The following is a 27,897-nucleotide window of genomic DNA, read 5'->3' as shown; positions in this document are numbered from 1 at the left end:
GCATGCCTCTCAGAGGGGTCCAAGACCTCTTGCAGTGCTTTGCCTCGCATCCTCTGGCTGGCGTTGGGACCGCTTGGTACAAAGGGTTTGGACCCTTTTTCTCAACCCTCTTGCACCATGAGCTTCTTAAAGAAAGCTGTGATTAAGCATTGAGGTACTCGGGCCTGGTGCAGTGCCACATGGGCTCAGGGTGCAAGAGCTACCTCAAGCTAAAGCCGAGCTTCCTTCTTAAGCATGTTGAGCCACACTTGGGGAGAGGCGCAAACGTCTATCGCCATTAGGGCTTGAGCAAGGATCACCTTGTCCTGCTTATGTTGGTTGCGGAGTCTACATAACAACCAGAGTAAGAGCATGAGACCTCCAAGCAGGAACACGCCCATCCCAGCCATGCCCGCCCACTCCTTGACGTGGGAGAGAGCTCTGAGGAACCAGGAAGAGAGTCCTTCCGCTACGGAGATATCTAGATGGGTGGAGTTGATGTGGATAATTTCTCGCCGCAGCTCTTCTAGTGTCCCATCGAAGTCTTGGGACCAGTTTCCTGAAAGATACTGGGACAGGTCTTGTGACAGATTAGCTGCCCGTGTAAAATTTTCATATTGAATGCTAGTGATGCAGAGGGCACGATATTTCCGCTCACATCCCAATTGGGCCATTTGCCAGAGCACCTCTATTTGTTCCTCCACGAGATCTATGCGTTGATTGAGGATCATTATTCCTCCTTTCAGTTTGCCATCAAGTGTGGACTGTTGGTCCAGGGCAGAAGCTACTGAGGCTGCAAGGTTATTGAGCTCTGCAGCCGATTTGATGGAGGTGTCTAAAGCTATACCAGCGGCGGTGGCTGCGACCGCGGTCGCGGAGATCAGGAGCACTATGGCGGCTGTAACGCCGAAATCACGCCTTTCTCGAAAGAGTCATGGTGTTAGGGGCATCTACGGGAACAGGGACCCAACGGGGGATGCGGACTACCAAAGCATTGGTAAAGTTACGCGCATCCCAACACTGAGACAGAAAGCAGGTTTCATTGGAGCAGGAGTCAAAGCTACTATTGGATAAGATAAACAGAAATGGGGGGTATACGCATACTGGAGAAGGTGGAAAAAGGGAATTAGGTGACTCTGGACCTGATTTTGCTGAACACGTGTAGTTCTCGTTGTTATGGGTCATGATCATGTTCCAGTGTGCACGCATGTGGTTATTCTCGCACCAAAAGGTGATATTTTTTACACCGATTCCCCCACCCTGGAGGGCGGAAAAGGGGGAGAGGTCGGTACACGAGCCATTGACTCCACACAGCATCCATTTATGGAAGGGGTTCATGCTCAGCTGCTGACGAAACTCGCCTTCGAGCACCTTTACTGGCCACCAAGCCTCATTGGCTGGCCGTCCCTCCATATCTGGGGAGATGGTAAACTCCTGCCTCTCAGTTGCCCACGTTACTACAGTTGACTGACAGTCAGTCCAGGGCCACAGCTCTCCCTCATAGTCGCCCACACAATGGGAGGCATATTTGGGTTGACGAGGCCTGTCGGTGGAATTGTTCCTGGGAGAGTGTACAAATGTGCCATTGATCCAGAGAACCATCTGGTGGATAGTCATGTTCTTATAGGGCGGGCTCCCTTCCTTATTAGGCCCTTCAAATTTAGCTGACATAACGGGGAGGCTACTGGCCTCTAGAATTATGTCACTGAACCATCCGTATTTCCTCCGTTTCAGGGAGATACAGCCAGCTAGATTCTGAGTGGTGAAGCATAATGACCCATTAGTTACGAAGGATAGGTTTTCTCCCAGGGGAGCTACTAGGGTGTCTTTAACTAAGTAGGGCAAGTTCATACTAGCATTGGTAGTGAAAAAGCGCGGAAAAACGGCTGCATTGAAACGGACAGGCATAGGCTTAGGAAAGGCAGACAGGATTCCCCATCTCAATACTCCCTGAGTCGGGGTCTCCAGTGTCAGGAGCAGGGTCAGGAGGTACAGCGAAGTCATCTCCTTTGTTTAGGAGTTTCCTCGTTAGGCGCTCTGGGATCCAGAAGGGATTTTCTTCACCCTGGGGGAAAACACACACAGCTCCCCTGGATCTGATTATGATTGGATCCGGGCCCTTCCATTGGTTAGATAACACGTCCTTCCATTTTACTAGTTCTTGTGGGTCTTTTGGCCACTGATTATGGCAATCCGCTGCTGTATGGCCTTGAGCATCCAGATTCAAAAAATTTATAGTGAAAAGTGCTAGGGCTATGGCAGTTTTTGGTGTGGGGGGTATATCTTCAATTCCCCCTTTTTGTTTAAGTAAATAGGATTTGAGCGTGCGGTTCGCGCATTCCACAATCCCTTGACCCTGTGGGTTGTAGGGAAGGCCAGTGATATGTTTTATCCCCAGGTGATGACAAAATTGAGCAAATTTTGTAGAGGTATAGGCTGGGCCATTGTCTGTTTTCAGAATCTGTGGTAACCCCCATGCGCTCCAAGCCTCAAGGCAGTGCTGGATGACATGGGAAGCTTTCTCTCCTGACAATGGGGAGGCAAAGATGACTCCTGAACAAGTATCTATGGATACATGTACATATTTCAGTTTCCCAAAAGACGAAATATGCGTCACATCCATTTGCCAAACTTGTAAAGGCCTAATACCTCTGGGGTTGATCCCAACATGAGGTGTGGGAAGGAAGCTGCAGCAATGTTGGCAGCTAAGGACAATGTTCCTAGCTTCGGCCCTGGTTATGCTAAACCGCTTGCGCAGTGTTTCGGCAGTGACATGAAATTGTGTATGGAATTTTGAAGCTGTGGTGATAGGGTCTAGCAGGGGAAAAGCTATATTTCTGGTTGCGAGGTCTGCCAGGTGGTTGCCTTGAGTCATAGGCCCGGGAAGGCCTGAATGTGCTCTGATATGAGTTATATACAAAGGAGATTGCCTATGAAGTAGTGCTGATTGTATCTGTTTGAACAAAGTGGCTACTGGGCTGGACGCTTTGATTAGCCCGGCCACTTCTAGAGATTTGACTGCATTAACTACATAACAGGAGTCAGACACAATATTTAAAGGTTCAGGAAAGATTTGTAGGACCTCTAAGACTATGCAACATTCCACTATTTGTGGAGTGTCAGGCGTGTAGCCTTTTGTCACAACTTTGCCATCATGGACATAGGCACCTGTGCCTGTCTTAGACCCGTCCGTGTAAACTGTTTTTCCATGAGGCAGCGGGGTTAGGCTAGTGACCCGAGGAAATACTAGGAGATGATTTTTGGCGAAGTTGATGAGGGGATGTTTAGGGAAATGATTATCAAAGGTTCCTGAGAAACTGTATACTTGTATTTGTTCTACGCTGTAAGGGGTTATAATTTTAGCTGGAGCCTCTCCGAAATGTGTCATGGAGGTTTTTACTCCTCTCAAAGCAAGTTTGGCCACGGCTGCCGGATAGTACTCTATTGTCCTAGCCTGAGAGGCTTGGGGATGGATCCAGATCAGTGGGCCGTGCTGCCATAAAACTGCTGTTGGCAGCTCCGGGGTGGGAAGCACACACAACTCAAAGGGTTCATTCGATTGCACTCTATTTAATTGTGCTGTCATCAAAGCCTGTTCTACTTTGCGAATGGCTTGTAATGCCTCAGGTGTGAGGGAGCGCGGTGACGTTAGTTGTGGGTCTCCTTCTAGGGTTTTAAATAGTGGAGTCAATTCAGTGGTGGGTATCTTTAAGTATGGGCGCAACCAATTAATATCCCCTAGGAGTTTTTGGAAGTCATTCAAATTTCGCAATTGATTATGTCTTATCTCAAGCTTTTGGGGGCAAATTACATCTGTGTAAATGGTTGCTCTTAGGAATTTGCTAACACTAGATTTTTGGACCTTCTCGCTTGCTATATTCAGTCTCCAATTTTCTAGGGATCTAGTGAGATCTATATATGCTTCTTCTATTTCCGCTGGTTGTGGGGAGCAAAGAAGGATGTCATCCATGTAATGGATGATCTTTAGCGTGGGATAGGTCTTACGAATTGGGTCTAGCGCTCGCTGAACGTACAGTTGACATATGGTGGGGCTATTTGCCATTCCTTGAGGGAGGACCTTCCACTGAAATCTGGCATTGGGTTGTTCATGGTTAATAGCTGGCAAAGTAAAAGCAAATCTTTCCCTGTCCTTGGAGCTTAGAGGTATAGAAAAGAAACAATCTTTAATATCTATTATGAGCACTTTCCATTCTTTGGGTAAGGCAGAGAGGAGTGGCAGTCCCCGTTGTATGGGTCCAAGCATTCTCATTTGAGCATTTACTGCTCTCAGATCATGAAGCAACCTCCATGATCCTGACTTTTTCCTGATTACAAATATGGGTGTGTTCCATGGGGACACAGAGGGTTCTAGGTGTCCCACTTGGAGCTGCTCTTGCACTAAGCAATGAGCTGCTTCTAATTTTTCAGAGGATAGGGGCCACTGAGGAACCCATACGGCCTCCTCTGTGAGCCAAGGTATGGGCATGGCATCTTCAATGGCCCCTATGAAAAACCCAGGCCGTGACGGTCATTCTTTACTTTGGGCAGGATGGGCTGTATGTGTCCCTGTTGGTGTTTCCCCAGCCCCTTGCCAGGGATGTATCCCATGTCCATCATCATGCCTTGGGCGGGGGTGGAGTATTCATTAATGAGTTTGAGGCCTAAGTCTCTCATGACATCCCTCCCCCATAAATTGACCGGTAGAGGGAGTACATAAGGGGTGACTGTACCCTCTTGTCCTTCAGGGGCTCGCCATTTCAATGGTTTGGCACTAATTGAAGGGCTTGACTCATATCCTAAACCTTGTAATGAATGTGAGGATTGGGTCACAGGCCACTTGGAGGGCCACCAGGTTGCAGAGATAATACTTTTATCTGCTCCAGTGTCTAGGATTCCCTCAAAGCTCTTTCCCTCTATTTGAAGAGTTAATTTTGGTCTGTCTGCTAAATCTAATACTATGAAGGCTGAATCCCAGTCAGAGGAGCCGAAGCCCCTTTCTCCCCTCTCCGTGTTGGTAGCAGGATAATTGGCGTGGAGACTAGGTAAAACTAAGAGCTGGGCTATGCGGTCTCCCGGAGATATAGGGTAGATTCCTCTAGGGGCCGAACACATGATTTTTACCTGTCCTTCATAATCTTGATCTATGACTCCGGGATGAACTACCAGGCCTTTCAATGCAGCAGAAGAGCACCCTAGGAGTAACCCAATGGTATTTGGTGGTAGGGGGCCTTTAAAGTCTGAAGGGATAGGCTGAACTCCCATCTGTGGAGTCAACACTATTCTGGTGGTGGCATGGATGTCCAATCCCACGGAACCTGAAGTGGCTCTCCTTGGGAGGCCTGGTTGTTCCCGAATGACACTTGCGTGCTGGTTGCCCCATATATTTGCGGGCCCTGGTGACGGGGGCCCCTCTGGGCGTTTTTTGGCAGTTCTAAGGGTTTCCCTTCTATATCTTTAATAGACCGGCACTCATTGGCCCAATGCCTGCCTTTCTTACACTTAGGGCACAACCCAGGGGTCTTTTGGGTTGTTTGTTCTGAAGCTGGGCTCCTACACTCTCTCTTTATATGTCCTAATTTCCCGCATTGAAAGCATTTGATACTTCTGTTAGTGATCCTGGCTTGTTTGTGGCTCTGTAATATGGCCGCAGCTAGGCCCGCATTGGTGAGTGGCCCTCCTGTTTCTCTACAGGCTTTCAACCAGGCATGTATCCCTTTTTGTTTCCAGGGTGTTATCGCCTGTCTGCATTCCTTGGTACATTGTTCAAATACTAATTGCTCCACTAGGGGCATTGCTTATTCCTGATCTCCAAATATTCTGCCTGCGGCCTCCATCATACGAGCGACAAAGTCAGAAAATGGCTCGCTCAGCCCCTGAATAATTTTTGTCAAATTGCCTGATACTTCTCCTTTGTTGGTGAGGGCTTTCCATGCCTTGGCAGCGCACGTGTTTATTTGTGCATATACCTGTAAGGGGAAGGCGGTCTGGTTGGCTACCCACTGTCCTTGGCCCGTCAGCATATCATATGACCATGCAGGCTGTCCTTCAGCCGTGTTTGCGCGTGCCTGGGTCATACTGATATCATGCCACAATGCCTTCCATTCTATGTATTGCCCCATACTAGAAAGGCATGCCTTAGTTACATATTGCCAGTCTGCGGGTGTCATGGCTGTCTCTGTTAGTCTTTCAATTTGTGCTATGGTGTAGTTAGCACTGACTCCATAAGCCTGAATGGATTCTGCTAACTCCTTAACTTGTTTATGGCTCAGGGGCTGGTGAGAGCGTACGCCATTATCCTCAAATACAGGAAACATTTGTCTAATTGCCTGAAGAGTATCTGGGTGGCAAAAGGAGAGTGCGCCACTCACGTAAGGTGGCGGGGCAATGGGCATCGGGGGACACCCTGCTTTCATTTTTTCCTTGGTCCGCTTTTCAACTTTGCTGGTTCCCTTACTTCTACACTCTGCGGTTTTATTTTCTTCCCCTTCCTCTGCGGACGTTAATTCCTCCTCAGATTCCCTATTGGAGAGTTGGAGGTCCCTCAGCTCATTCCAGGGGTATTTACTATTTTCTCCGAGGCGATCGTCACTCGCTTCTCGGGGCTCTTTCGCTTTTGCCCTAGGCGGGCTTTCTCCCTCACTCTGAGGTTTCTTTACCTTCATTTTTGTGGCCTTTTTTTCAGCCGCGTGCGCTCTCTGTTTCCCGTTCCGTTTCTGACATGCTCTCTTGGATATCTGTCAATGCTCTCTGACCTTCTTTTATTACCTTTTCACATCTCTCATCTTGCAGACAAGCTCTAATCAGTTTCCAGAGGGGCCTGGTGCCTCCCTTCAGGCTACCCTCCTCCTCCTCTCTATGAAGATCTTTCCCCAGTTTGTCCCAGCTCGGGATTGAGAGGGACCCTGAACAAATGAACCAGGGGGCCACACCGTCTATCTCCTTCACAAAAGATCCTAAGACTTTGCTGGAGACCTTCAAGTTTCGCTCTTTGAGAGCTGTCTGCAGCGCCGTGACTAATGATGGTGCATTCCCCATGGTGCCTCCTTATTTACAGAGAACCATCAACCATCATCCTAAAAAGCAGGGGCCTCTCGGAACTTACCCCTCCGGGCTTTCTTCTGACCTGCAGTTCTGAATCCTCTCCAGATGTCTGAAGGGTCCTCCCTGTGCCGGTGATGTTCTGGTTCCCGGGATTCGGCACCACTTGCCGCGTGCCCTGTCCTCGCCGGCAAGAACAGCATGCAACAACAGCAGGATTCTTCTGCAGAAAGCTTTATTCTTCAGCTCTTTGTGAAACAAATGAGTTGGGCAGGACCCAGAGGGGAAGGAGAGGCTTGCTTATATAGTTCTCATGCTCTGACCTGGTTGGTGCGGCTCCATATGCCTTATTAGCATAACCATTTGGTGGGTCTCATTGGTCCTTATGCCAAGGCGCAATTAGCATGTAGTTTAGTGGTGTGGGATGATTTGTCATTAGGAAGTTCGGGGCCTTCCGGCTGCCCTGCATTGGGCGCTATTTTCTGAGCGCGGCTGCCAACAGTCATGGAATTCAAACTCTAGTGGGAAAAAAGACAGACTATAAACAAATAAATAAGATATATGAAGTATCAAATGGACATTAGTATTTAAGCCAAAGAAGGAATAGAAAGGACCCTCTTGTGTAGGGTGTATGTGGGAGGAGTGGCAATTGTGAAATGAGTAGTCAGAGAAGTTCTCACTGGGAGGCAGCCTTTTGATAACAGCCTGAAAGCTATGACAGCCATGCGGGATTTGGGGGAAAGTATCTCAGGCAAAGAAACCAGCACAGCAAGTGCAAAGGCCGTGAAGTGATGTGCCTGGAATGTCGAAACAAAAAGCAAGCTGGCCAGCGTTATTGATGCAGACTAAATGAGAAAGAAAATTGTAATAGATATGATCAGAAAGGTAAACAAAGGCCTGAATCTTTTGAGCCTTACAGGCATTGGTGAGGATATTGGAGGTGAAAGCTATTAGAAAATTCTAAAGAGAGGTATGACAAGATCTGATGTAACTCTCTGGCTGCACTTTTGACAACAGACTGTACAGGGAAAGGACAGGAGGGAGGAGAGCCAACGGAGACCTTTCCAGTAGCCCAGAATACAAATGATAAAATTACAGTAGTTAAGACTAGGATGACAGGGGCAGAGACTGTGAGGGGTGGTCAGATTTGGTATGTACTGGTATTTTATAGGAGAACCAACAAATTTAATGATTCTTTGGCAGTGGGATGTAAAAGAAAGGGACTAATTACTGAATTCACCAAGGATTTTGATAGAAGCAATGGAAGGAGTGAATTGCTATCTGAAGAAATGAAGAAGATTGTGTGAAGGGCTAGTTTGCTAGGGAAGAGCAGTAATTTGGTTTTGAATATATAAAATTTGAAATGTCTAATAGATGTTCCAAAGTTTAGAAGTGGAGATGATAGGGGATACCAGCAGAAAAAGCCAAGAAAGGGTGGCCTTTGAGGTGGGAAGAGACATCAAGAAATCTCTTGACCTGGAAGCCAAATGAAAAAAATGCTCACAGAGGAGGTGGTGGTCAACTATCGTCAAATGCTACATCCAGATTAACAAAGCTAAGGACAGAGAATCACCCTTTGCTTTTAGCAGTGTGGCCATTGAGCAGTTTGTGTGTCATTGAGATGAAAGTACAGCATAGGAAATAGTCGATATTATTGTATGTCTTTGTATGTTAACAGATGGTAACTGCACCATAGTGAGCACTTAGTGATATATATAATTGTCAGATCACTATGGTGTAACCTGAAATCAGCATAATATTGTACATCAACTAAACTTCAGTTTTTAAAAATAGAGTAATTTGTGTGCAATGCTCGGGGGCAGTGAGTGTGGTCAGAAATGTAGAAGTGATCAAGTTTTGACAATCTTAGAGTCAAGCAAGAAAGGGATTTGAGGAATAATGAATGTGTAACAATTCTCTTAATATAAAGGCAAGCAGAGAAAAGGTATTGTAGCTAATAGGGAACATGGGCTCAGAAGAAGTGTTCTTCATTTTTTTTTAATGTTGAAGAAATTACATGCTTATAAGTTAATGGGAGTGGCCAATAGAGAGAGAGAAATTAATGATTCTGAAAAAGAGAGAAAGCACTCAGCAAACACTTTTGTGTTTGTTAAACAGGACAAGAAAGATGCTGATATGAATAATGCATGTTTGTGTGTATTTACATTTGTATATTGAAATTTTTTCCTTAAAAGTTCATCAAAAGAAAAAGTCTTTCCAAATATTGAAAAGATGGAACAGTGATTCACTCAGAGAAGAAGGGGGTTAAGATAAAATTTTCTAGTGAAAGATGAGCTCCATGATACTTTGGAAACAATTCTGATGAATATTTTACTCTAATTTAGTTTGTCCCTAATATATCTTAGTAGCTGTTTGTGGAAACAAGAGTGAAGCATAGTTCTACATCAGACACATATTTCCTGACAAGTGGTTAGGAGTCCCTGATAAAAATCTTCTAGGGGAGGAAACACATATGCAGCCTCCAGCTGGTAAGAGTGTCTTGGGGAGAAAGTGAATTGTCAGGGGAAAAAAGCCAGAGCATTTCATCTGTCAGACATTAATGTCACCTCACATTGACAAACCTTAAACTCAAATCCTTAATGAGCCTATGGCTGAAACTTCAGCCTAAGCAAGCACATTTCTCCCTTTATTAGTGTTTAATGTGCTTTTCTTAGTACTGTCAAGTCCACTTATTCAAATCTGGCTCTTACTAAAACATCAGTAAGCCAATTAATCCATTTCCTTAATGAGAATGCTCTATTACGGGAATGAGTAACTGCATAGACCTATATTGAATCTATCAATCTTGCATTTGGTGGGGAGAATGCCAATTATCCAAGGAATCTGGTTCATTACCTCAGTATTAGACTGCGTTGCTGAACAGGCATGCAGCCTGATAACAATGGTGCTGTGGGAGTGGAGAGGGCTGGGGCTGAGTTAGTTGGTGAGGCCCTGTTGTATGACAGGTTGGGTGAGAAGCTTTAATCACATTCCCTCATTCCATGTTTTCCCCTACTCTCTGAGGGACTACTACTTATTTTAAATTTTGGGAAACTGAGGCTCACACGTTGGAGAGTTAGTGAGCTATGGAGCCAGCATCTTCATCAAATGACCTCCAAAAAAAGTTGGTTAACCATGAAAACAGTAAGAACCTACTAACTTTTGGGTCTCACTGCATGAATTCTGTAATGATTAGAATGATTCTTTCCCATTTTAGCATAGACTGTAAGAGTGGAAGAGAAAGGAAATGAATTTTGTATCAGCACAAAAGGAGCTGGAGTGATCTTAATAGTGAATATTCATTGAATGAGAGAGGTGCCTACCTCCAGTCTCCTTACATGTTCTTTCCTTGACATTCCAAACATGTCCATATAGTGTTCCTAAATAGAATGTCAAACTCATCACTGTATTATTGCATCATAATCATTCCCAAATATTTGTTGAGAACTCATTCTGTATCTGACATGTTAGGACTGTTAGGGTAGGAGAAAGAGAAAACTCTGTACTTCTATTTCTCCTTGAAATCTACTTCATTAAATATCAGAATGTCATAAGGTTCAATTTATACATATAAAAGGTCTCTGGAATTTTTAAAGCCTGAGTTAGCGATGTTTTTAGTACTAGCATCATCATTTTTAAACTTCCCCAGGAATATATTTTAGTATTTTACTCACTTTGTGAGTGAATTATTTTAACACTTAAGTCTTTTCTAATTGAAAAATACATATATGAGACATTAATATTTCATATTGTGATTTTTTCCCTTCCTATTTATAATCAGCTCCTGAAGTAAATATAAGAAATGATATTCATCAAATTTCTCCTTAAACAGGTTATAGCATAAATTTCATCAGATGTAGGGAATGAGTATGGTTATTATGTTTCATCTTAGTCTGTCTTCTATTTATTAAGTTAACAGAAGTCTTCAATTTCCAGAAAAATATGTGTGTCCATAATTTTAGTAGTAGCAATTGGCATTTAGCAACATTTAGCTAATGTTGGTAGCTTTTCCTGGTGCTTACACTTCAGTTGGTTGTAGAAAGATAGTAAATGAATAAAGTAACAAGGTAATTTCAAAATGTGATAATTGCTGTGAATATTTTTAATTAAAAAATGAAATTTAATTAAAATTTAGTTATAAAAAAGAATGGAAATGTGTCACACCATGCTCAGTATCATATATGTTACAAAATATAAACCTCTACTTAATATTAGGTTTCATGCTCTCTTCATAAACATAATCATGTATTAATATAATTAATGTATTAATAAATTCAAATCCAGAATCTATTTCCTTATCACACTATAAATTCAATGAGAGCATATGAGTTTATAATTATATATTAATGTATGTGGATATTTATTTAATATCTGTCCCACAGAAATAAAAGTCCTCAAAAGCATATGTTCACCATTTTATCTACCATGCCCAGCACAGTGACTGTCTCCGAATAGATGCTCTCTTCTCTCTCTCTCTCTCACACACACATACATACACAGGTATGTATCATATGTACTTGTTGCATAAAAGAATGCATGATTTCTACAAATACTAAGCATGTACTCTATGTTGGATATTGTTACATTTACAGTAATACAGGACAGACAAGTCACCCCTCTCAGGAGCTCACATTTAAATGGAGGGCTAGGCAATAAACAAGGAAACAAGTGTTATTATCTGTTCTTTTTCAAAATTCTACCATAAACTTTACCTTCCATATCCAAACTCCAGAAAGCAGTTATGTACTTTGGATAAAAGAACAGGTTAGTTTAAGAAACATAAATAGTAAAATGTGCTATGTACTGGTAGCTGGTTTTTGTTTTTGTTTTTTTACTGCTTTATGTTAACAGCTGTTATGTTAACAGCTCTGTCTTATTAACCCTATTTCACAGATGATGGAGTGAAGCACAGAGTGGCTAAGTGACTGCCCAAAGTCACTCAGCCACTAAGAAGTAGAGGTGGAATTTGAACCCAGGCACTCACTCTAGCTTACATGCTTTAACATTGCACCAGCCTGCATCTCAGCACTTAGAAAAGGCACTCTTAACCTTTTTACAGTGTTCTCTAATAGCTTATCCCAATATAGATCTGACAGAAGATCTTTCTGCATAAAATTATTGCAGTACAGCACATAGGATTCAATTCAGATGGAAGTCTGAGTCCAAATTCAGTTCATTTGTGTTCTATGCAGCTGGACCAAAGTACCTTTAAGAATGAATACAGAAAAAGAAAACCAAATTCTAGTTTTTGTAGGTTAAATTAGCTAATGCTTATTATTTGATTACCTTTCTAACACTACCCTTTGTTCTTTGCCTGAACTATTTTATAACTAGTTTTATTGATTCTCAATAGTATTGTGATGGTTAATTTTATGTCAAGTTAACTGGACCAAGGAGTGCCTAGATGTTTGTGAGGTGTTTTTGGATGAGATTAGCATTTGAACTGAGAGACTGAGTAAAGCATACTTCCCTCCCTGTGTGGGTAAGCCTTTTCCAGTCAGTGGAATGCCTGGATAGAACAAAAAGAGACTGTCCTTTGTCTTGGGGACATTAGCTTTTTCCTGCCTTTGAACTCTTGACTGGAAATCAGTTCTTTCTGGGGCTCAGGCCTGCTGGCCTCTGAATTGGAACAGCTGTCCTGGTTTTTAGGCCTTCAAACTCAGACTGAAACTGTCATTGGATCTTCTGGGTTTCCAGCTTGCTGACTCACTATACAGATCCTTATAATAAATGTCTTTATATATGTTTACCTTACTGGTTCTGTTTCTCTGGAGAACCCTAGAACAAGCATTAGATTTTAAATCTCTGTGATTTTTTTTTCTGAATCACTCAGTGGGATCAATTAAGATGAGGAAATAATCTGAGTGCTAAATTAATTCTGTCTTGTTGCAATTTACTGTTGGGGCCGTAACCAGGTGTTGAGTCCTTCACATGGTTGAGAAAGGGCTGAAGGGCTATAGATGAAGCAAGAGATATGCAGAGCCCCAGAAGGCAGAAAGAGAGAGACCGATGGACCACGGGAGAAGCGGTTAAATTCTGTAACAACTCAGTAGTAGGTGACTACAATTGTTCTAGGAAAATAAAACATGAGAAACAGTTAAAATGTTACTTGGTTTAAGATCTTTGCACTTCCTCCTAGGAAGTGTTTGGGAAAGTAGGGGAACCTGTTTTAATGCCTGACAAGTTTACTGTTTGTCAGTAGATGAATGAAGAATGTGTCTGTCCCAAGTTCCAGTAGAACCTCTCTTAAGAAATACTATCAAAAGATCTTCAGTTTATCACACTCTAACCTCAGTATTAGACTGCGTAGAATTATTTATTAATTATACGTGGATGTATTAAACAGAATTGAAACAATGACCGTATCCCCTACGTTTGTATAAGTGTATGAATATGTCTGTACTGGCAGTCCTTGACTTACAATTTTCAACTTGATAATAGTATGAAAGTGATACAGAATCAGTAAAAAGTGTGCTTTGAAATTTGAATTTTGGTCTTTTCCTGGGCTAGTGATATTCTGTATGATACTTTCTTGTGATGCTGGCCCCTGGCAGTGAGCAGCAGCTGCCAGTCAGCTACATGATCACCAGGGTAAACAACTGGTGCACTTACAAACATTCTGTGCCCACACAACTGTTTGTTTTTCATTTTGAGTGCAGTGTTCAATAAATTATGTAAGATAGTCAATACTTCATTATAATATAGGCTCATGTTAGATGATTTTGCCCAACTGTAGGCTACTGTAAGTTCTCTGAGCAAGTTTAAGGTAAGCTAGCTAGGCTAAGCTGTGATGTTCTAGATTAGGTGTCCTAAATGCATTATCAATTTATTATATTCTACCATAGGTTTATCAAGATGTAGGCCCATTCAAGGTTGAGGAAGAGCTGTACCTGTCTTACTAAAAGATAAATTGAGGCATATTAAATTTCTAAGAGTTTATTTGAGCAGAAATCTATACTGATCAGAAGGTGCCCAACTGGAAGTGGTTAGGAGGGCTCCCCTGACAGAAGCTGGGGAAGAACTTTCATAGAGAAGAGGAGGAAGCCAAGCAAGGAAGTACTGATCGGCAGTAGCTAAAAGCCTAGTTGGCTGTTCTTATTGGTTCTCCTTAGGTTTGGGTTTCATACCCCTGAGGAGTTCGCCAGCTAAGATTTTGTTTGTGAAAAGCAGGCCATTGTGGAATTAGCCCCACCTCAGACTAATGGCCTCTTTGTTTAGTTAACTCAACAGTCTGTGTATTCATAAAATTTCTCTCAGTTCCACTGAGAATGAAGTCAGAATTTGGACTTTTATAAGGGAACTTTTTATGGTTTCAGATTAGTTCTGTTGTGATTCCATTTTCTTAGGTATTTATATGTTAAATATTTTCATGAATTGCCATGTATCAGAAGGCTGAGGGCTGCCATTTTGTGAGGCACAAATGTCACTGCCATTGTTGCCACAGAGCACAGTCTGAACGAGTGTCTGAAAGTAAAACTGAAAGTGAAGTTACAAATGATGTCATAATACATGCCTTCCATTAAATGGCTGTTTCCTACCTTAATGAGATGTCTCTCCTCTGTGTCAGTAATATTTTTATGTTTCTGAAAGAAAAAGTAAGGTGAGGCTGCTCCTTCTTCTGGAAAACATACGCATGTACGAGAGGAGATGAAACAAAGAGGTGTTCCTTTTTGAGTAGAGTTAAGCGTCCACCTGAAAGGTTGCTAAGATGCAAAACAATAGATTTTGTGGACGAGCAAAAATTACAGGCTAAGACTATGTGATGAGAATAATCGTTAACATAGATCTGGTAAAGGTGTTTATATCAGACTGTCTGATGTTACTGTCTTTTTCCTGTGATTTTAAAGTGGCCTATGCTGTGGTGATACTGTAATATCATCTGGAGAATGTACACTGCGAAATATTCTTGCCTCCACAATGTATGATGTGAATTAGTCATGCCACAAATTCTGCTCCCTTTCAAATGCAGGCATAAGGTCTTGACATACTAATGTCATGAATAATTGGCAAGTAGCTATTGTGAAATGTATCAAAACAATGGTCCATGCTGGGAATAAGGCTATAGAAGGGGAGATTGTTTGAAGAAACTAATGGAAACAAGATTTGAGAGTTTTATTTATGTAAAAACAAGTAGTATATTCAGTGACCAGAGAAGAGTCAGGTACGGAAAAAGAGTTACCAATGAAAGCACCTACTGGAAACCATTTCTTTTTAAGAGAAAATAAGTCATTAGAAGAAAAGCATTTTAAAGAGCTGCAAGGTTTTGTATGGCTGTAACATACAAATACACCTTTCCTAATACAGAAGGCTTCTATGTCTGTATCCTTACAAGTAAGGGGAGTGTTTCCCCAGGGCAGTGGTACTCAGGGGCCTGCAACATTTTCCCAAGTGGATCATCAAATTTTGACCAACATGTAATAAAAAACTAGTAATTTAGCATATAAAATGTTATAGTGATGACTGTCAAAGAGCATACTGAGCCAGATAGCACAATGTAATATAGGTACAGATACAACTTACTGCAAAAATCAGTTAAGAAAGTAACATCAAATGTATAACAATGAAGGTCAAATATTTATTGAAGTAGTGACAGTTTTGCCTCACAGTTTTAGAGGAAAGTGGCCATGACAAATCTAAGTAGGAAACAAATTCTACTTAGACCTCATGACAGTGCTGACAGGCCACCAAGTGCATAGTGCCATGACTGGACATTTTTATAAACTCTGTGAGTCACTGCCTTTCAGCAGTCAGGATTGCCCTATAATTATTGCTGGCTTGATTAGAGTGATCTGAGTCTTCTTCATTCCAGTCTGCTGCTAGAAAAGCTGGTGTCTGAAAGCATGTCTCACTGCAACCACAAAAAATTTTGAGCTCTTCCTTAGGGCCTGAATGCCACGGGCAAGCTTCCCAGTGTAAATGTGAAACCAAGAGACAAGGAATGGGCACGGAGGATGGCGTCTCTTATTTGTAGAAAGAAGGCCAAGCATGTTTTAACAGTAACTATGATGAAGATTCCAGAATGAATTATAAAACCATTCATGAGCAGTTTTAAAACTATGCTGAGACTTTTGAAACAACCTGTACTCAACAAACATGACAGTGGCCCTACAACTTACTTGTTTAAAATGTGTCTTTCAAAATCCCTCTGCCCAGTCATAACTGAATGCATAGACTGAGTTGTGTATATGATATGCTTAGAGGCTACAATCGGCAACAGATTATTGGGAGGAATAAAGGGGAAATGATTTGATAACTGTAATACTTAAAGGAGAAGCTTTTGATCTCTTTTAAAGAAATGAAAATTATAAGCAGTGAGCACCTCCAACACATGCAACCCAAGTGAATTCTAGAAACCAAAGTTACTCCTTTGTTTTAGGTTTAAGGAGAGATTTTTAAATGTCATTTCTATCAAAACAAGATAATCAAAGACTAATAAGCCTTCCTGATTAACGTAGTTGGTGGCTTATGGCCATGGCTTGAAAACAAAAATCAAAACAAGACCAACTCACCTGCAAACTATTAGAAAAATTCATCTAATTAAAGAAACCATATTTTGCACTGTGACTGGAACTTTTGTGACTACACTTATGTTACAATGCATTTTAAAACAACTTTGCTCTTCCGAACTATATACATTTTACTAATACCACAATTGTTAATTGTACTCTTATTTTATGGGCAATGTTTACCTACCCTTTTCATAATCAGGACCATGGCTAATTCTCACGCCTTTGCTGGGAACTTGCTAAAATGTCATTTCCATGAGACCTCTTCTGACCACTGTACTTAAAACTTCCAACCCTAAGCCTCCTACCTGGCATTCCAATTCCCTTTTATCCAGTATCCCTTTCATCAGATTTTCATTTTTTCAATAGCATTTATCACTTTCTGAAACACTACATGGCAATATTTATTGTCTGCCTCCACCTTACTCAAGAATATAAGTATTATGAGGACAGAGATCTTTGGTTTTTTTCTTTTTGCATTAAAAATCTCTTTAAAGTTGAAAAAAGAATATCTAAATTAACATAGTAAAATTGAACACCCACACTGCAATTATAAAAGCAAAGCAATGAAAAAGTTTTAAGAAAAGTTCTAAAAGAGTCAATCAGGAAATCAGCTGTGTCAGAAAATTGCCTTGTAGATGTAAATTGAATATAAATCTGTGGGCTGTCAGTTCCCTTAAAAATATATTTGGCTCATCAGGAGGGCACTGGGACTACTCATTAGCTGAAAGGTGAGAAATATACCACCTGTACCTTAACCCAAGGCCCATCGTCTGCTTTTGAGAAGGTATCTATGCTAATTTTTTTTAATTTAGCAAGATGAAAAAGAGAGAGAAGGAAAGGGATCTTCCTTGAATTCAATGCATTTATTATTCAATTTATCATCAAAATGTCATTGAAAATATTATATATGTATAACATCATAATTGGTAAAACCTGCCATATTTCCCTAGAGTAATTAGTGTAGGGAGGGCCCTAGGGAATATATGAAATATGGAACAGACCCTCTCACTACAGGCATGTTAACAAGTTTAATTACCAGGGGATAGAAAACACCTGACAACACATATATCAGGCATGATCAAGTGAATGGTAATAGCTCTTGGGGAACCTCAGTCCATAAAACCCATTCCCTGTATTGACTAATGACTGATAACCCTGCATTCCAGAGGTGGTCTGTAAGACCTTGCAGAGTGTGAACATGTTCTCTGTTCATATCCCCATGTTTTATAAAAATTTTACAGAACATCATATAGTCAGCCCTCCAAATACTTTAAACTGTATCTAGTCAAAACCCATCTTTCCCTACCACCAGGAATAACATGGCCTAAATTTCTTCATCTCATGTTCCTGAAAATCACAAGCCAAACAAGTATGTATTCCTTGCCCACCCTCTCTACCTGAGATGTATCCTTTCCTGAAATACTAGGCAATTAAATATTTTTTTAAATGAAATCCTCATTCTTTAGGTATTATAAATTTATGTCACTTTTCTGGCTTGACAAGAGTTATTTCCTTCCCAAATGGGTTCTATAAGGGCCTCTGTCCCTACACAGAACTTCTAAACCTGCTGCCTTTTACATTTCACGATATTCCATTGTGGTATATGGCATTGTGATTTGGGGTCTGTGTCCAGTAAATCTCATAGTAATCTTGTTACAGGTAGTCAGAAGTAGCTTTCAATCTGACTACCTATAACAAGACAGCCTAAAGTATAATATTAATTTCTTAAAAAATACGCAGTTTCCCTTCTAATTATAGTAGATAGCTAACACTAAATGTAACAACAGGTAAACTTCAATGTCTTAATGGCAAAATACAGCATGTAATACATATCACATATTCAACTTAGGTTGGCAAGGTTTGGGGCAATGAATCTGTCCTACACAATAACCCATGAAGCTAGTCTAATGGATGGTACTCCATCTTAGAGAAGCAGCACCTGGAAACATGGCTTCTGGATTCACAGTGGCAGGGAAATAGAGAGATGGAGGGTTAGAGACCTGGGCTCTTAACTGCCTCTGCCAGAAGTGACTGACATTGCTTATCATTAGCCAAACCAGTCACATGCTCCAACCCAACTACGGAGGATTCTGAGAAATGTAGTAGAACACAGAGAATACTTAGTGAGAGCTCTCTCTGCCACACATTTTGCACATCAGGTATGAGCAATAAATCAGACTCCAATTTTCACATACTGTTAATAAAAATATACTTGAAATGTGTCCAGATATTCTGAAGGCATAAGCAATGATAAAATACCTCAGCAAGAAAGTAATTTTCAAAAGTAACACTGAAGTCACTGAAAATGATCACCTCTGACAAGTTAGCCTCTCTGGTGCTACTCACATATCCTCTAGATGACACAGTTAACTTGAGCAAGAGCAAACGCAACTTCTGCCTTCCCTACTGACAACTAGATACATTCATGAACCAAACTACACAGAGCTCATTCATCTGTTGTCAACTCTCTCTAATTTATTTCTTTGATTATTGCCCCTAAGAGATTTGCTCTTTCAGCTTTCCCTCCCCTGCACATCATTATGAGGCACTTACTTATTTCTCTAGATAAATGAATGTAATTAGGATGATTAATGTTTTGTATATTAAGTACAGCAATGGCAGGGACTTTCCCTTCACTTTTCCAGGTAGAAAAAAGATGATTGATTGTCATTTTATTAAATTGTTCAAAAACTGAACTTTATATTTGAGAATGCTTTTAGATTTAAAGAAAAGATGGGAAGATAGTACAGAGTTGCCATATACTTCCCACCCAGTTTTCTCCCTTATTAACATCCTGCATTGTTATAGTACATTGGTTCCAATTAATGAACCAATATTGATATATTACCATTAACTAAAGTATGTACTCTATTTAGGCTTACAGATTTCCTTAGTTTTTAACCTAATGTCCTTTTTCTGTCCTAAATTCCCATCTAGGACACTACATTGCATTTGGTTGTCACATCTCCTTGGGCTCCTCTTGGCTGTGATAGTTCCTCAGACTTTTGTTTTTGTTTTTGTGTTGTTTGTTGTTTTGTTTGTGATGACTTCTCAGGTTTAAGAGGTACCAGTGAGGTGTTTCGTAGAATGTCCCTCAGGAGGGAGATTTGTCTAATGTTTACCTCATGATTAGTCTGAGGTTATAAGTTTCCAGGAGGAAGACCGCAGAGCTGGAGTGGCAATCTCCAGCCTACCGTACTTTCAGCAGGACTCACCACTCGTATCCCTGATCACCTGGCTGAGACAGTGTTTGCCAGACTTGTACAGCATAAGAATACTCCCAGCCTCACTCCATACTGTCCTCTTTGTAAAGAAGTCAGTATGCACAGCCTCCACTTAAGGATGGAGATCTATGTTCCACCTCCTATTTTTCCCATACCCAGTCCTGACTGAAGCCTCCCACCCCAGTCACAGTGCTGCTGTGACTCACCCCAGCGGTGCAGCCACATGTCTGTGCTCCACCTCCTTGAGGATAAAAAGTTTACATAAAGTATACAGAATTCTTCTGCACAGAAGTATTGCCTATTCTTCCCTCTTTGCTTATTTTATGCACTCGTTTATTTATATCAGTCTGGACTCATTGTTTATTATATGCTTCGGGTTATAGTCCAAACCTACTTGATTTTGGTGTTCAAATTGTTCATGCTTTGGCCATTGGAAGCTGTTTTAGTTGGTTTCTCTGTCCCTTTGATACACCCATCATTTTTTTTTAACACTTCTTTACTTTCTGGCACTATATTTTGTATATTATCTTGTTTATTTCCTGTCTCACCCTAATATCAGCCACTTATCAAAGAGCTTTGATTCCTTTATTGGAAAATGGTATTAGAAATCAAGATCTGGGTGCAGCCCATTGCTACTATGTTAGCATTCCTTCTAGGAATTAAAGTGATTTGCTCAGTTGGTGAAGCAAAGAAAGATGTGCTTTTCATTCAGTTTTGACTGAGTCTCCCTCAGGTTTACTGGGATTCCCAGCCACCCTAGATTGGTATAAAAAACTTTTCCTTCTTAACTGAGTTAACTTTGACAGTTGTGGAAACCAGCAAGAAAGTAAAGAAGAACTGCTAGTTTTGAAAATGAATATGGGAGTCTTGTCCTGGAAGACTGTGTCCTTCATTCATTACCTTCAGAGGTAAAGGTGGGACTTTGGATTATGTATAAAGCCAGCATTCAAAGTGTGAAATGTGTGATAACCACACTTGGATCAAATGATATGTTTGATAAAGGTCATATAGGAAGAAGTTTGCTTTCTAATAAAAGCAGGGGGATTTGAATTTCATTCTAAATTTTTCATTTTAGCAATTTATTTAGTACTGCTATTATTTCCCCAATATTTCTTTGAGATTGTTTTGCTCCTTATTTTTTGTGTTACTGTTACTGACCTTCCTGATGATGGACTTTGGTGGTGTGGCTGAGACTTCTAAGCCATGAAAATTGAACAACAGAATGTGGCTTTTTACTGTATTATTTTGAGCCCCTCCATTAAGTGGACTTCATGTAAGAGTAGGAAAAATATTTGTTTAAATCAGGAGGTAAGCCCAAGAACCAAAGAGAAATCAGGAAGAATGAACACTGATGTGCCAGTCAGCAGGGCTGAAACATCTGGGTGACTACCAGCCTCAGCATTTTCATTTTTCTGCTATTACTAAAATTGGCAACCAGGGACTCTTTTCAGCCTTAATTGATTCTGCAGCTGCATCACCCAAAATCATTCCATAAAATTTCTCTCATTCCGCAACCTCCAAGCCTGATTTTAATGCACATGGAAAGTTCTATGCCGTGAGGAAGACTTCTTCATCACTGTAGTAGAAAACACGTCTAATCAACCACATGAGAGGATGTACAGGCTATGCTGGGCATCTTGAACCTGTTCTTTCTTAAAAACCTCAAGAGACCCAAATTTCCCTGCAGACTCTCACATGCCAAGGGTTGAGCTAGGAACCTTGAATTGAGAAAATAACATATATAAGTGAAATAACTGTGTACACACGTCAATGTTGCTCTCTATAGAAAATAAATATGTAGGCTTAAAGGAAATTGGAAATTGTTTTATATTTTCAAGTCACTATACAGAGAAAAATTGAGTTCTTTTTTAAAAAAGGAGTCCTAAACAATTTACAGTGCTCATTTTTTTTCAGTTCATTTTTTTTTTGAGAGGGTATCTCTCATATTTATTGATCAAATGGTTGTTAACAACAATAAAATTCTGTATAGGGGACTCAATGCTCAATGCACAATCATTAATCCACCCCAAGCCTAATGTTCATCAGTCTCCAATCTTCTGAAGCATAATGAACAAGTTCTTACATGGTGAACAAATTCTTACATAGTGAATAAGTTCTTACATGGTGAACAGTACAAGGGCAGTCATCACAGAAACTTTCGGTTTTGATCACGCATTATGAACTATAAACAATCAGTTCAAATATGAATATTCATTTGATTTTTATACTTGATTTATATGTGGATACCACATTTCTCCCTTTATTATTATTATTTTTAATAAAATGCTGAAGTGGTAGATAGATGCAAGATAAAGGTAGAAAACATAGTTTAGTGTTGTAAGAGAGCAAATGTAGATGATCAGGTGTGTGCCTGTAGACTATGTGTTAATCCAAGCTAGACAAGGGCAATAAAACATTCACGGATGCAGAAGATTTCTCTCAGAACAGGGGGGATGAGGTTCTAAGCCTCACCTCTGTTGATCCCCAATTTCTCACCTGATGGCCCCCCTGCGACTGTGCCTGTCTTAGGTTGTTCCTCCCTTGAGGAATCTTACCCATCTCTGATTAACCAGTCATCTTCCAGGGCCATACAGAGAAATGTAAAGTTGGTAAGTGAGAGAGAAGCAATATTGTTTGAAAAGGTTAGCTTTTTACTTCTTTGCAGATTTATGCCCTATGGCTCCTATGCCCAGCATTTGTCTTGAGGTATCTTTACCACTTGGAGGAATTATGATACTCGGTAAATTCGATATGAGGCACGAATTCTATTTAAGGGCTGTAATTAGGAAGGAAGAAGAAAAGCTATAGAAGTAGCAGGCGGAAGAAAACATGGGAAGATTGATTATTGCTTTGACATATCTTCTTGTAGAGTAACTTAAGCATGTATAGGTTTTAAACTACTAATTAAATTGTGCACACACATTAACATAATAGGAATACAGTTACATAACCAAAGCAGATCTATAATTACCAGCCATCTCCAGTGAAACCAAGAAAACTAGTTAGGCATCCTAGGCATTTGTGAAAATTTATCTATGATATCATGGATATTGTCCAACTGTACTTGAACAGTCTGAGAGAAATCAGACAAATTAAAACAACCCATTCCTGGGAACTGTTCACATCCCATATGTTCTTTTAACAGTAGATAGTCTGTAGTTGTAGGATTTTGGAGCGCTACAACTTGCACTTCTCCTGATTCTTGGTTGAGTTCCAACACTATAGATCCAGTCAAATTTGTTGTTTTACTGTATGCACAGGCCAGCTTAGATATCTCCTTCTTCATTCCCATGGCAAGTCCAGGAACCGGTGGGATGAATGCAGCTACAGCTGTAGCAGTGCCTGGATCTTTGTTGAGGTTTTTTGATGATCATCTTCTGGTATGAGTTTTCCAGAGAGTGCTGATGTTGGAGGTTCTTCTTCATATCATATCTTAGTTCATTTTCTGGGTAGCCAAATTAGGCTTTGATCCTCTGTATAAACACAAACAGACCCTTTGCCCACACTTTGATATGCCCTTTATACCATTGTGTAGAACTCATTGGAGGTCACCACACAGGAACTGCTTCTTTTTTTTTTTTTAAGAGAAAGGAATATTATCAGAAAAATGTACCTCCATAGCCGATCATCTGACACCCTTTAAGTGATCAAAATTAAGGATATTTAAAGCATGCATTAATCATTGATTTACAGTTAGTTTTATCCTATCAGGGAGTAATCCCCCTTTTCTTTCTTTTTTTTTTTTTTATCATTAATCTACACTTACATGAAGAATATTATGTTTACTAGGCTCTCCCCTATACCAGGTCCCCCCTATAAACCCCTTTACAGTCACTGTCCATCAGCATAGCAAAATGTTGTAGAATCACTACTTGTCTTCTCTGTGTTGTACAGCCCTCCCTTTCTCCCAACCCCTCCATTATGCATGCTAATCTTAATACCCCCCTTACAGTGCTCATTTTTATCGTTCCACAATTTAAGGTAAGCATAATCTAAAGTCAGATTTTGTAGCTAATTCTGTGCATAGATGTGGGAGATAAAATGCTAGGAGGTAAAAGAGGGAAAGGTAGAAAAAGAGAAAAGTATCATTTTTAAGCATTTGAGATACTGTATCTATTAAAATAAGTTCATTCAACAAATATTTATTGTAATCAGGATGTTATGTACTGCAGCACACCTTAGAAATATATACATACACATATATATAAATGAAATGGACTCTGCCTTGAGTGATATGATATTCTGGTTTGCATATAGTGAGTATGATAAGTATTGTTAATAAGTATATCATCCAAACATTCAGAAGTGCCAGTCAGCCTCCAAATTGAGTTCCTGTGAATCAGTTGGAGTTAGCCAAGAGAAGAATTATATAAGCAAGAAGAATTATATAAGCAAAGGCTAGAAGTGAGAGAGAACATATAAAACTTCAAGTACCTTTAATAACACTAAAGTAAATATGTAGCGCATAACAGAAGACTTTGCAGGCAATAAGGCTGGAGAGGAGAGCTTGAAGTAATCATAGTAACAGATATTTAGTCCTTGGAACAATGGGGAACATTAAAGGGGTTTGGGCAGGAGAGTGATATGATAATAATCAAGACTTAGAAAGGACATTCGGGTCACAGGGTGGAGAATGTGTCTTAAGAGAACATCAGATGCAAAGGGACCAGTTCGATGAATGATTATAGGGAGGTGAACCAAGTGCCTGGGTAAATGGTGGGGCTCTTAACTGTTACAGTGAATAAAGAGAAAGAGGAGAACTTGGAGGGAAATATGGGCTCAATTTGGGACAGGGACAAGTTGAGCTTAAGTGCTTGTTTTATATTCAAATATAGATGATAATAGCAGTTTGATTCCTAGATGCATTCCAGGCACAAGCTCTAAACTACTGATAGCTGTGTAGTAGAGACAGTGGGAAGGGAAAAGGTAACCTTAATAGAGCATGCTTTTAAACAATTAATAAAAAACATAAAATATTTCACTGCATAGTAATTAAATGCTCAAGCTCTGAAGCTGTACTACCTGGCTTTCTAGTTTTGAATGCTATTTTAGTAGTTTTATTTTTGCAAAAGTTACTTAATATCCTTGGGCTTTAGTGTCCTCTGTAAAATGAGAATAATAGTTAAGAGGATTAAATAATTAATATGTGCAATTTGCTTTAATAGTACCTGCTATTTGTAGATAACTAATAAGTGTGTGTGTGTGTGTGTGTGTGTGTGTGTGTGTGTGTGTGTGTGTGTGTGTGAATATACTGGTTTTCATTATAGTCTGTGTCAGTCAACAAATTTCAGTGTATAACATATGGGTAAAAGCTATGCTCATAGCATAAGAAATGGTATTTGCCCCCTCGGCTGCAGCTGTACTGGACTTCCCTTGGCTCCTCCAGTGCATGGATCTTCCTTTCCTTAGGGAAAGGCCTTAGGACCATTGCACATGTTTTCTAAGACTTTTAATGACACTTTACACTTGGCCAACTCCCACCATCCCTATCTCAGCTTAAACATAACTTTCTCTGAGTCTTGACTCAGTAATGTTTCCAATGGCCCCTTTTGTCCCTCATATCATTCTAGTTACTCATAATTATTCAAGAACCACAGAGGAAGAAAAGAAACTTGTGTGAATGAGAGGGGCCAGAAAGAAGCCAAAGTGGAGAAAAAAATGAAAACATTACAAATGGATAGTATTCAGGTCCCAGATATTTTATTTAAAAAAAAAAACTTATCTCTTCTAAAAGATGTGGCAAACTTGTTTGAAGAAAGAAGCTTCCTTGAGTTCAGAGAAGGCTGCTTTACCATTTCTGTCCTCTAGTTTTTGGGGTTGAGGTCATGTGCTGTTGATATATTTACTAAGGGCCTTTCTATTTGATTATATTTTTTAATAAGCTTTTGAAGAGTTTAAATAAGTATAACAGTCTGACGGATCATGACTAAGCTTGCTTCATTCATAGTTTAAAATGATTCTTATTATGGCCAAATAGATTTTACTTGAGTTGCTATAGGGAAGGCCATGTCTGCCACTGGTAATCTTTGCTCTTTCCCTTTATCACTGAGCAGATAATTATTACAGACTTTCATTTATTTGGGGGACAAGAGGCAGAAATAATTCTTGCATCTCTACTATGTCTCAGGTCCTGTGCTGTGCCCTATGCACATGCCATTTTATTCACCATTTAGAAAAACCTGATGAGGTACTGTTATCTTAATTTTGCAGATAAAACTCACATCTTTAGTTAAATGGCATGTATACTGGAAAGAATAATTCTTTTAAGTCAAATATGATTTGGTCAACCATGAATCAACAACAACAAAAAGGTAGAAATGTAATACCAGAGTGAAATGTGTGAGCCAAGCGTTCCTACTCAACTCAAAAGAAAGCTTTGTAAGCCCCCAGAAGTGGAACGAATGGGTCATGTGGTGGTTCTATTTTTCATTTTTTGAGGAAACTCCATACCATGTAAGCTCTGGCATGTACTACGTTTTGTGAGGAATACTGAGTAGAAATAATAAGGGGATAAATATGTTATACTTGTATAGTTCATCATACTTTCATAAGCTTTTCCTCATTTGCTACCTCCTCATTCAGAAATAAGTGGAATAGCATTTTACTATCTGGATGTAAATCTTTATTCAAATTATGAGACAGAAATGTTGGGAAGCCTGATTTATTTCTGTCTCCTCCCCTGGTTGAAGTTTGTGACTTTGGAAAAGAAGTAAGGCTTATATTAGAAGTGATCAGAGAAATACACTAAAGCCTCCAAAGGACAGATGGTAGTTCTCTTGCCCTGCTGCATGATAACATAATGTTCATTTGCTGGGGAGGCCTGAGGTATATCATGAAGACTAAGAAAAAATATTTAAAGCAGATACACCCAGTGTCAATTCAAAACCACTGTAATTTGGTATTTGTGGTGGAAGGAAAAAGAGGGAGATCAAACAGCAAAACTTTTAGAGGCCAGAAGTTTGGATATTTCAGGCAAGAATATTACTGGTGAGAGTATAGAAATCTAGTCAAGCTAGTGACTGCTTCCCTGTTTTTGTCTCCCTTACCTTCCCATTCTTATATAGCTTCCCATCCTTGGTTGGTGGTTTTGTATTTGACTACTTCCCCCAGTCTGCCAAACATGGCCATCCAGGTGTGAATGGAGGACCTTAGGTGTGATGTTTATTTCTCATAGCAAACATTGGTGGTAGAGGAGGCCCTCAGTGATTTTCAGGAGAAAGCAGGGAGAATCTATGGCCATATTAATAGAATGCATAGAGCAAAGTTGTAATAATATAAAATCAAAGCTACATGCAAACTTCTGCCACACTGAGGTGAAACAATGAAAGAATTTACTGAACAGGATGCATAAATGGAATATGGCAATGAAAGAAAGGGAGGTAGTAGTAGAATTATACACCTAAATGGAACATTTAAAATTGCATTGTCTTCTCCACTACCTTTGTACGTCTGATACCTCTTACTCTTCTGGGTTGGTTTTTTTCTCCTCAGTACTTCACATCTATTACCATACTAGACAATATGTTGTTTGTTTCCCTCCATTAGCCTGTAAGATCCACAAGTGCAGAAATTCTGCTCTATTTTGTTCACAGTTGTATCCTGAGTATTTAGAATAGTGCCTGTCACAAAGGAGACTCTCAGAATATATTTGATGAGTGAATAAATGAAAACCAAAAAGCTGAGGGCAGCAGCCTGTTGAAATACATTTGGGTAAGCATGAGAGAGGATAGAGACATGACGACATCAGCACATAAACTCTGTATTCCCCAGCCAAGAGAATGTAGAATATGCTTTTCTAGTGAGTATTTAAAACTGGAGAAAATATAAGCTGTATTAGTGAGAGAGACTTCACTTATCCAGAAATCATGGGGGTCATTCCTTTAGAACTAACATAGGATACATTCTTTCCTTACCCTGCAGAAAAATTCATCTCTCAGAAGGCTGAACTAACAATAATTAAGCAAACTTCATCTTGGATTACTATTTAATAATATATAAGAAAAACATAAACATAATCCAGTAATAAACATAAATCAATGAAATTTTAACTCTCCAATCATAAGAAGAAAACATGGAAAGGAAATTTTCTTTCTTTCTTTCTTTCTTTCTTTCTTTCTTTCTTTCTTTCTTTCTTTCTTTCTTTCTTT

The 27,897-nt window shown here is 40.1% G+C and overlaps 2 protein-coding genes across 9 annotated transcripts in view; one reads left to right on the top strand and one right to left on the bottom strand.

Moving 5' to 3' along the window:
• The window catches only part of BANK1 (B cell scaffold protein with ankyrin repeats 1), a 328,379-nt gene that overhangs the window by 176,857 nt on the left and 123,625 nt on the right, over positions 1-27,897 (top strand). The window lies entirely within an intron of this gene.
• Positions 892-27,897, bottom strand: LOC140849584 (uncharacterized). The gene is made up of 2 exons (XM_073237245.1): positions 7,082-27,897; positions 892-2,044 (listed from the first exon to the last, which is right to left on the bottom strand). Exon 2 carries the CDS (start codon positions 1,981-1,983, stop codon positions 892-894), a length of 1,092 nt encoding a protein of 363 aa, XP_073093346.1. The 5' UTR covers positions 1,984-2,044; positions 7,082-27,897.

Source organism: Manis javanica, chromosome 5, assembly GCF_040802235.1.
Source record: "Manis javanica isolate MJ-LG chromosome 5, MJ_LKY, whole genome shotgun sequence".
Taxonomy (NCBI): Eukaryota; Metazoa; Chordata; class Mammalia; order Pholidota; family Manidae; genus Manis; species Manis javanica.
Note: the sequence above shows the minus strand (reverse complement) of the source record. Positions and strands in the feature narration are given on the sequence as shown.

Bases quoted from the DNA above. Each gene is read 5' to 3' on its own strand.
- LOC140849584 (XM_073237245.1), bottom strand. From the start codon at position 1,983: ATGACTTCGCTGTACCTCCTGACCCTGCTCCTGACACTGGAGACCCCG.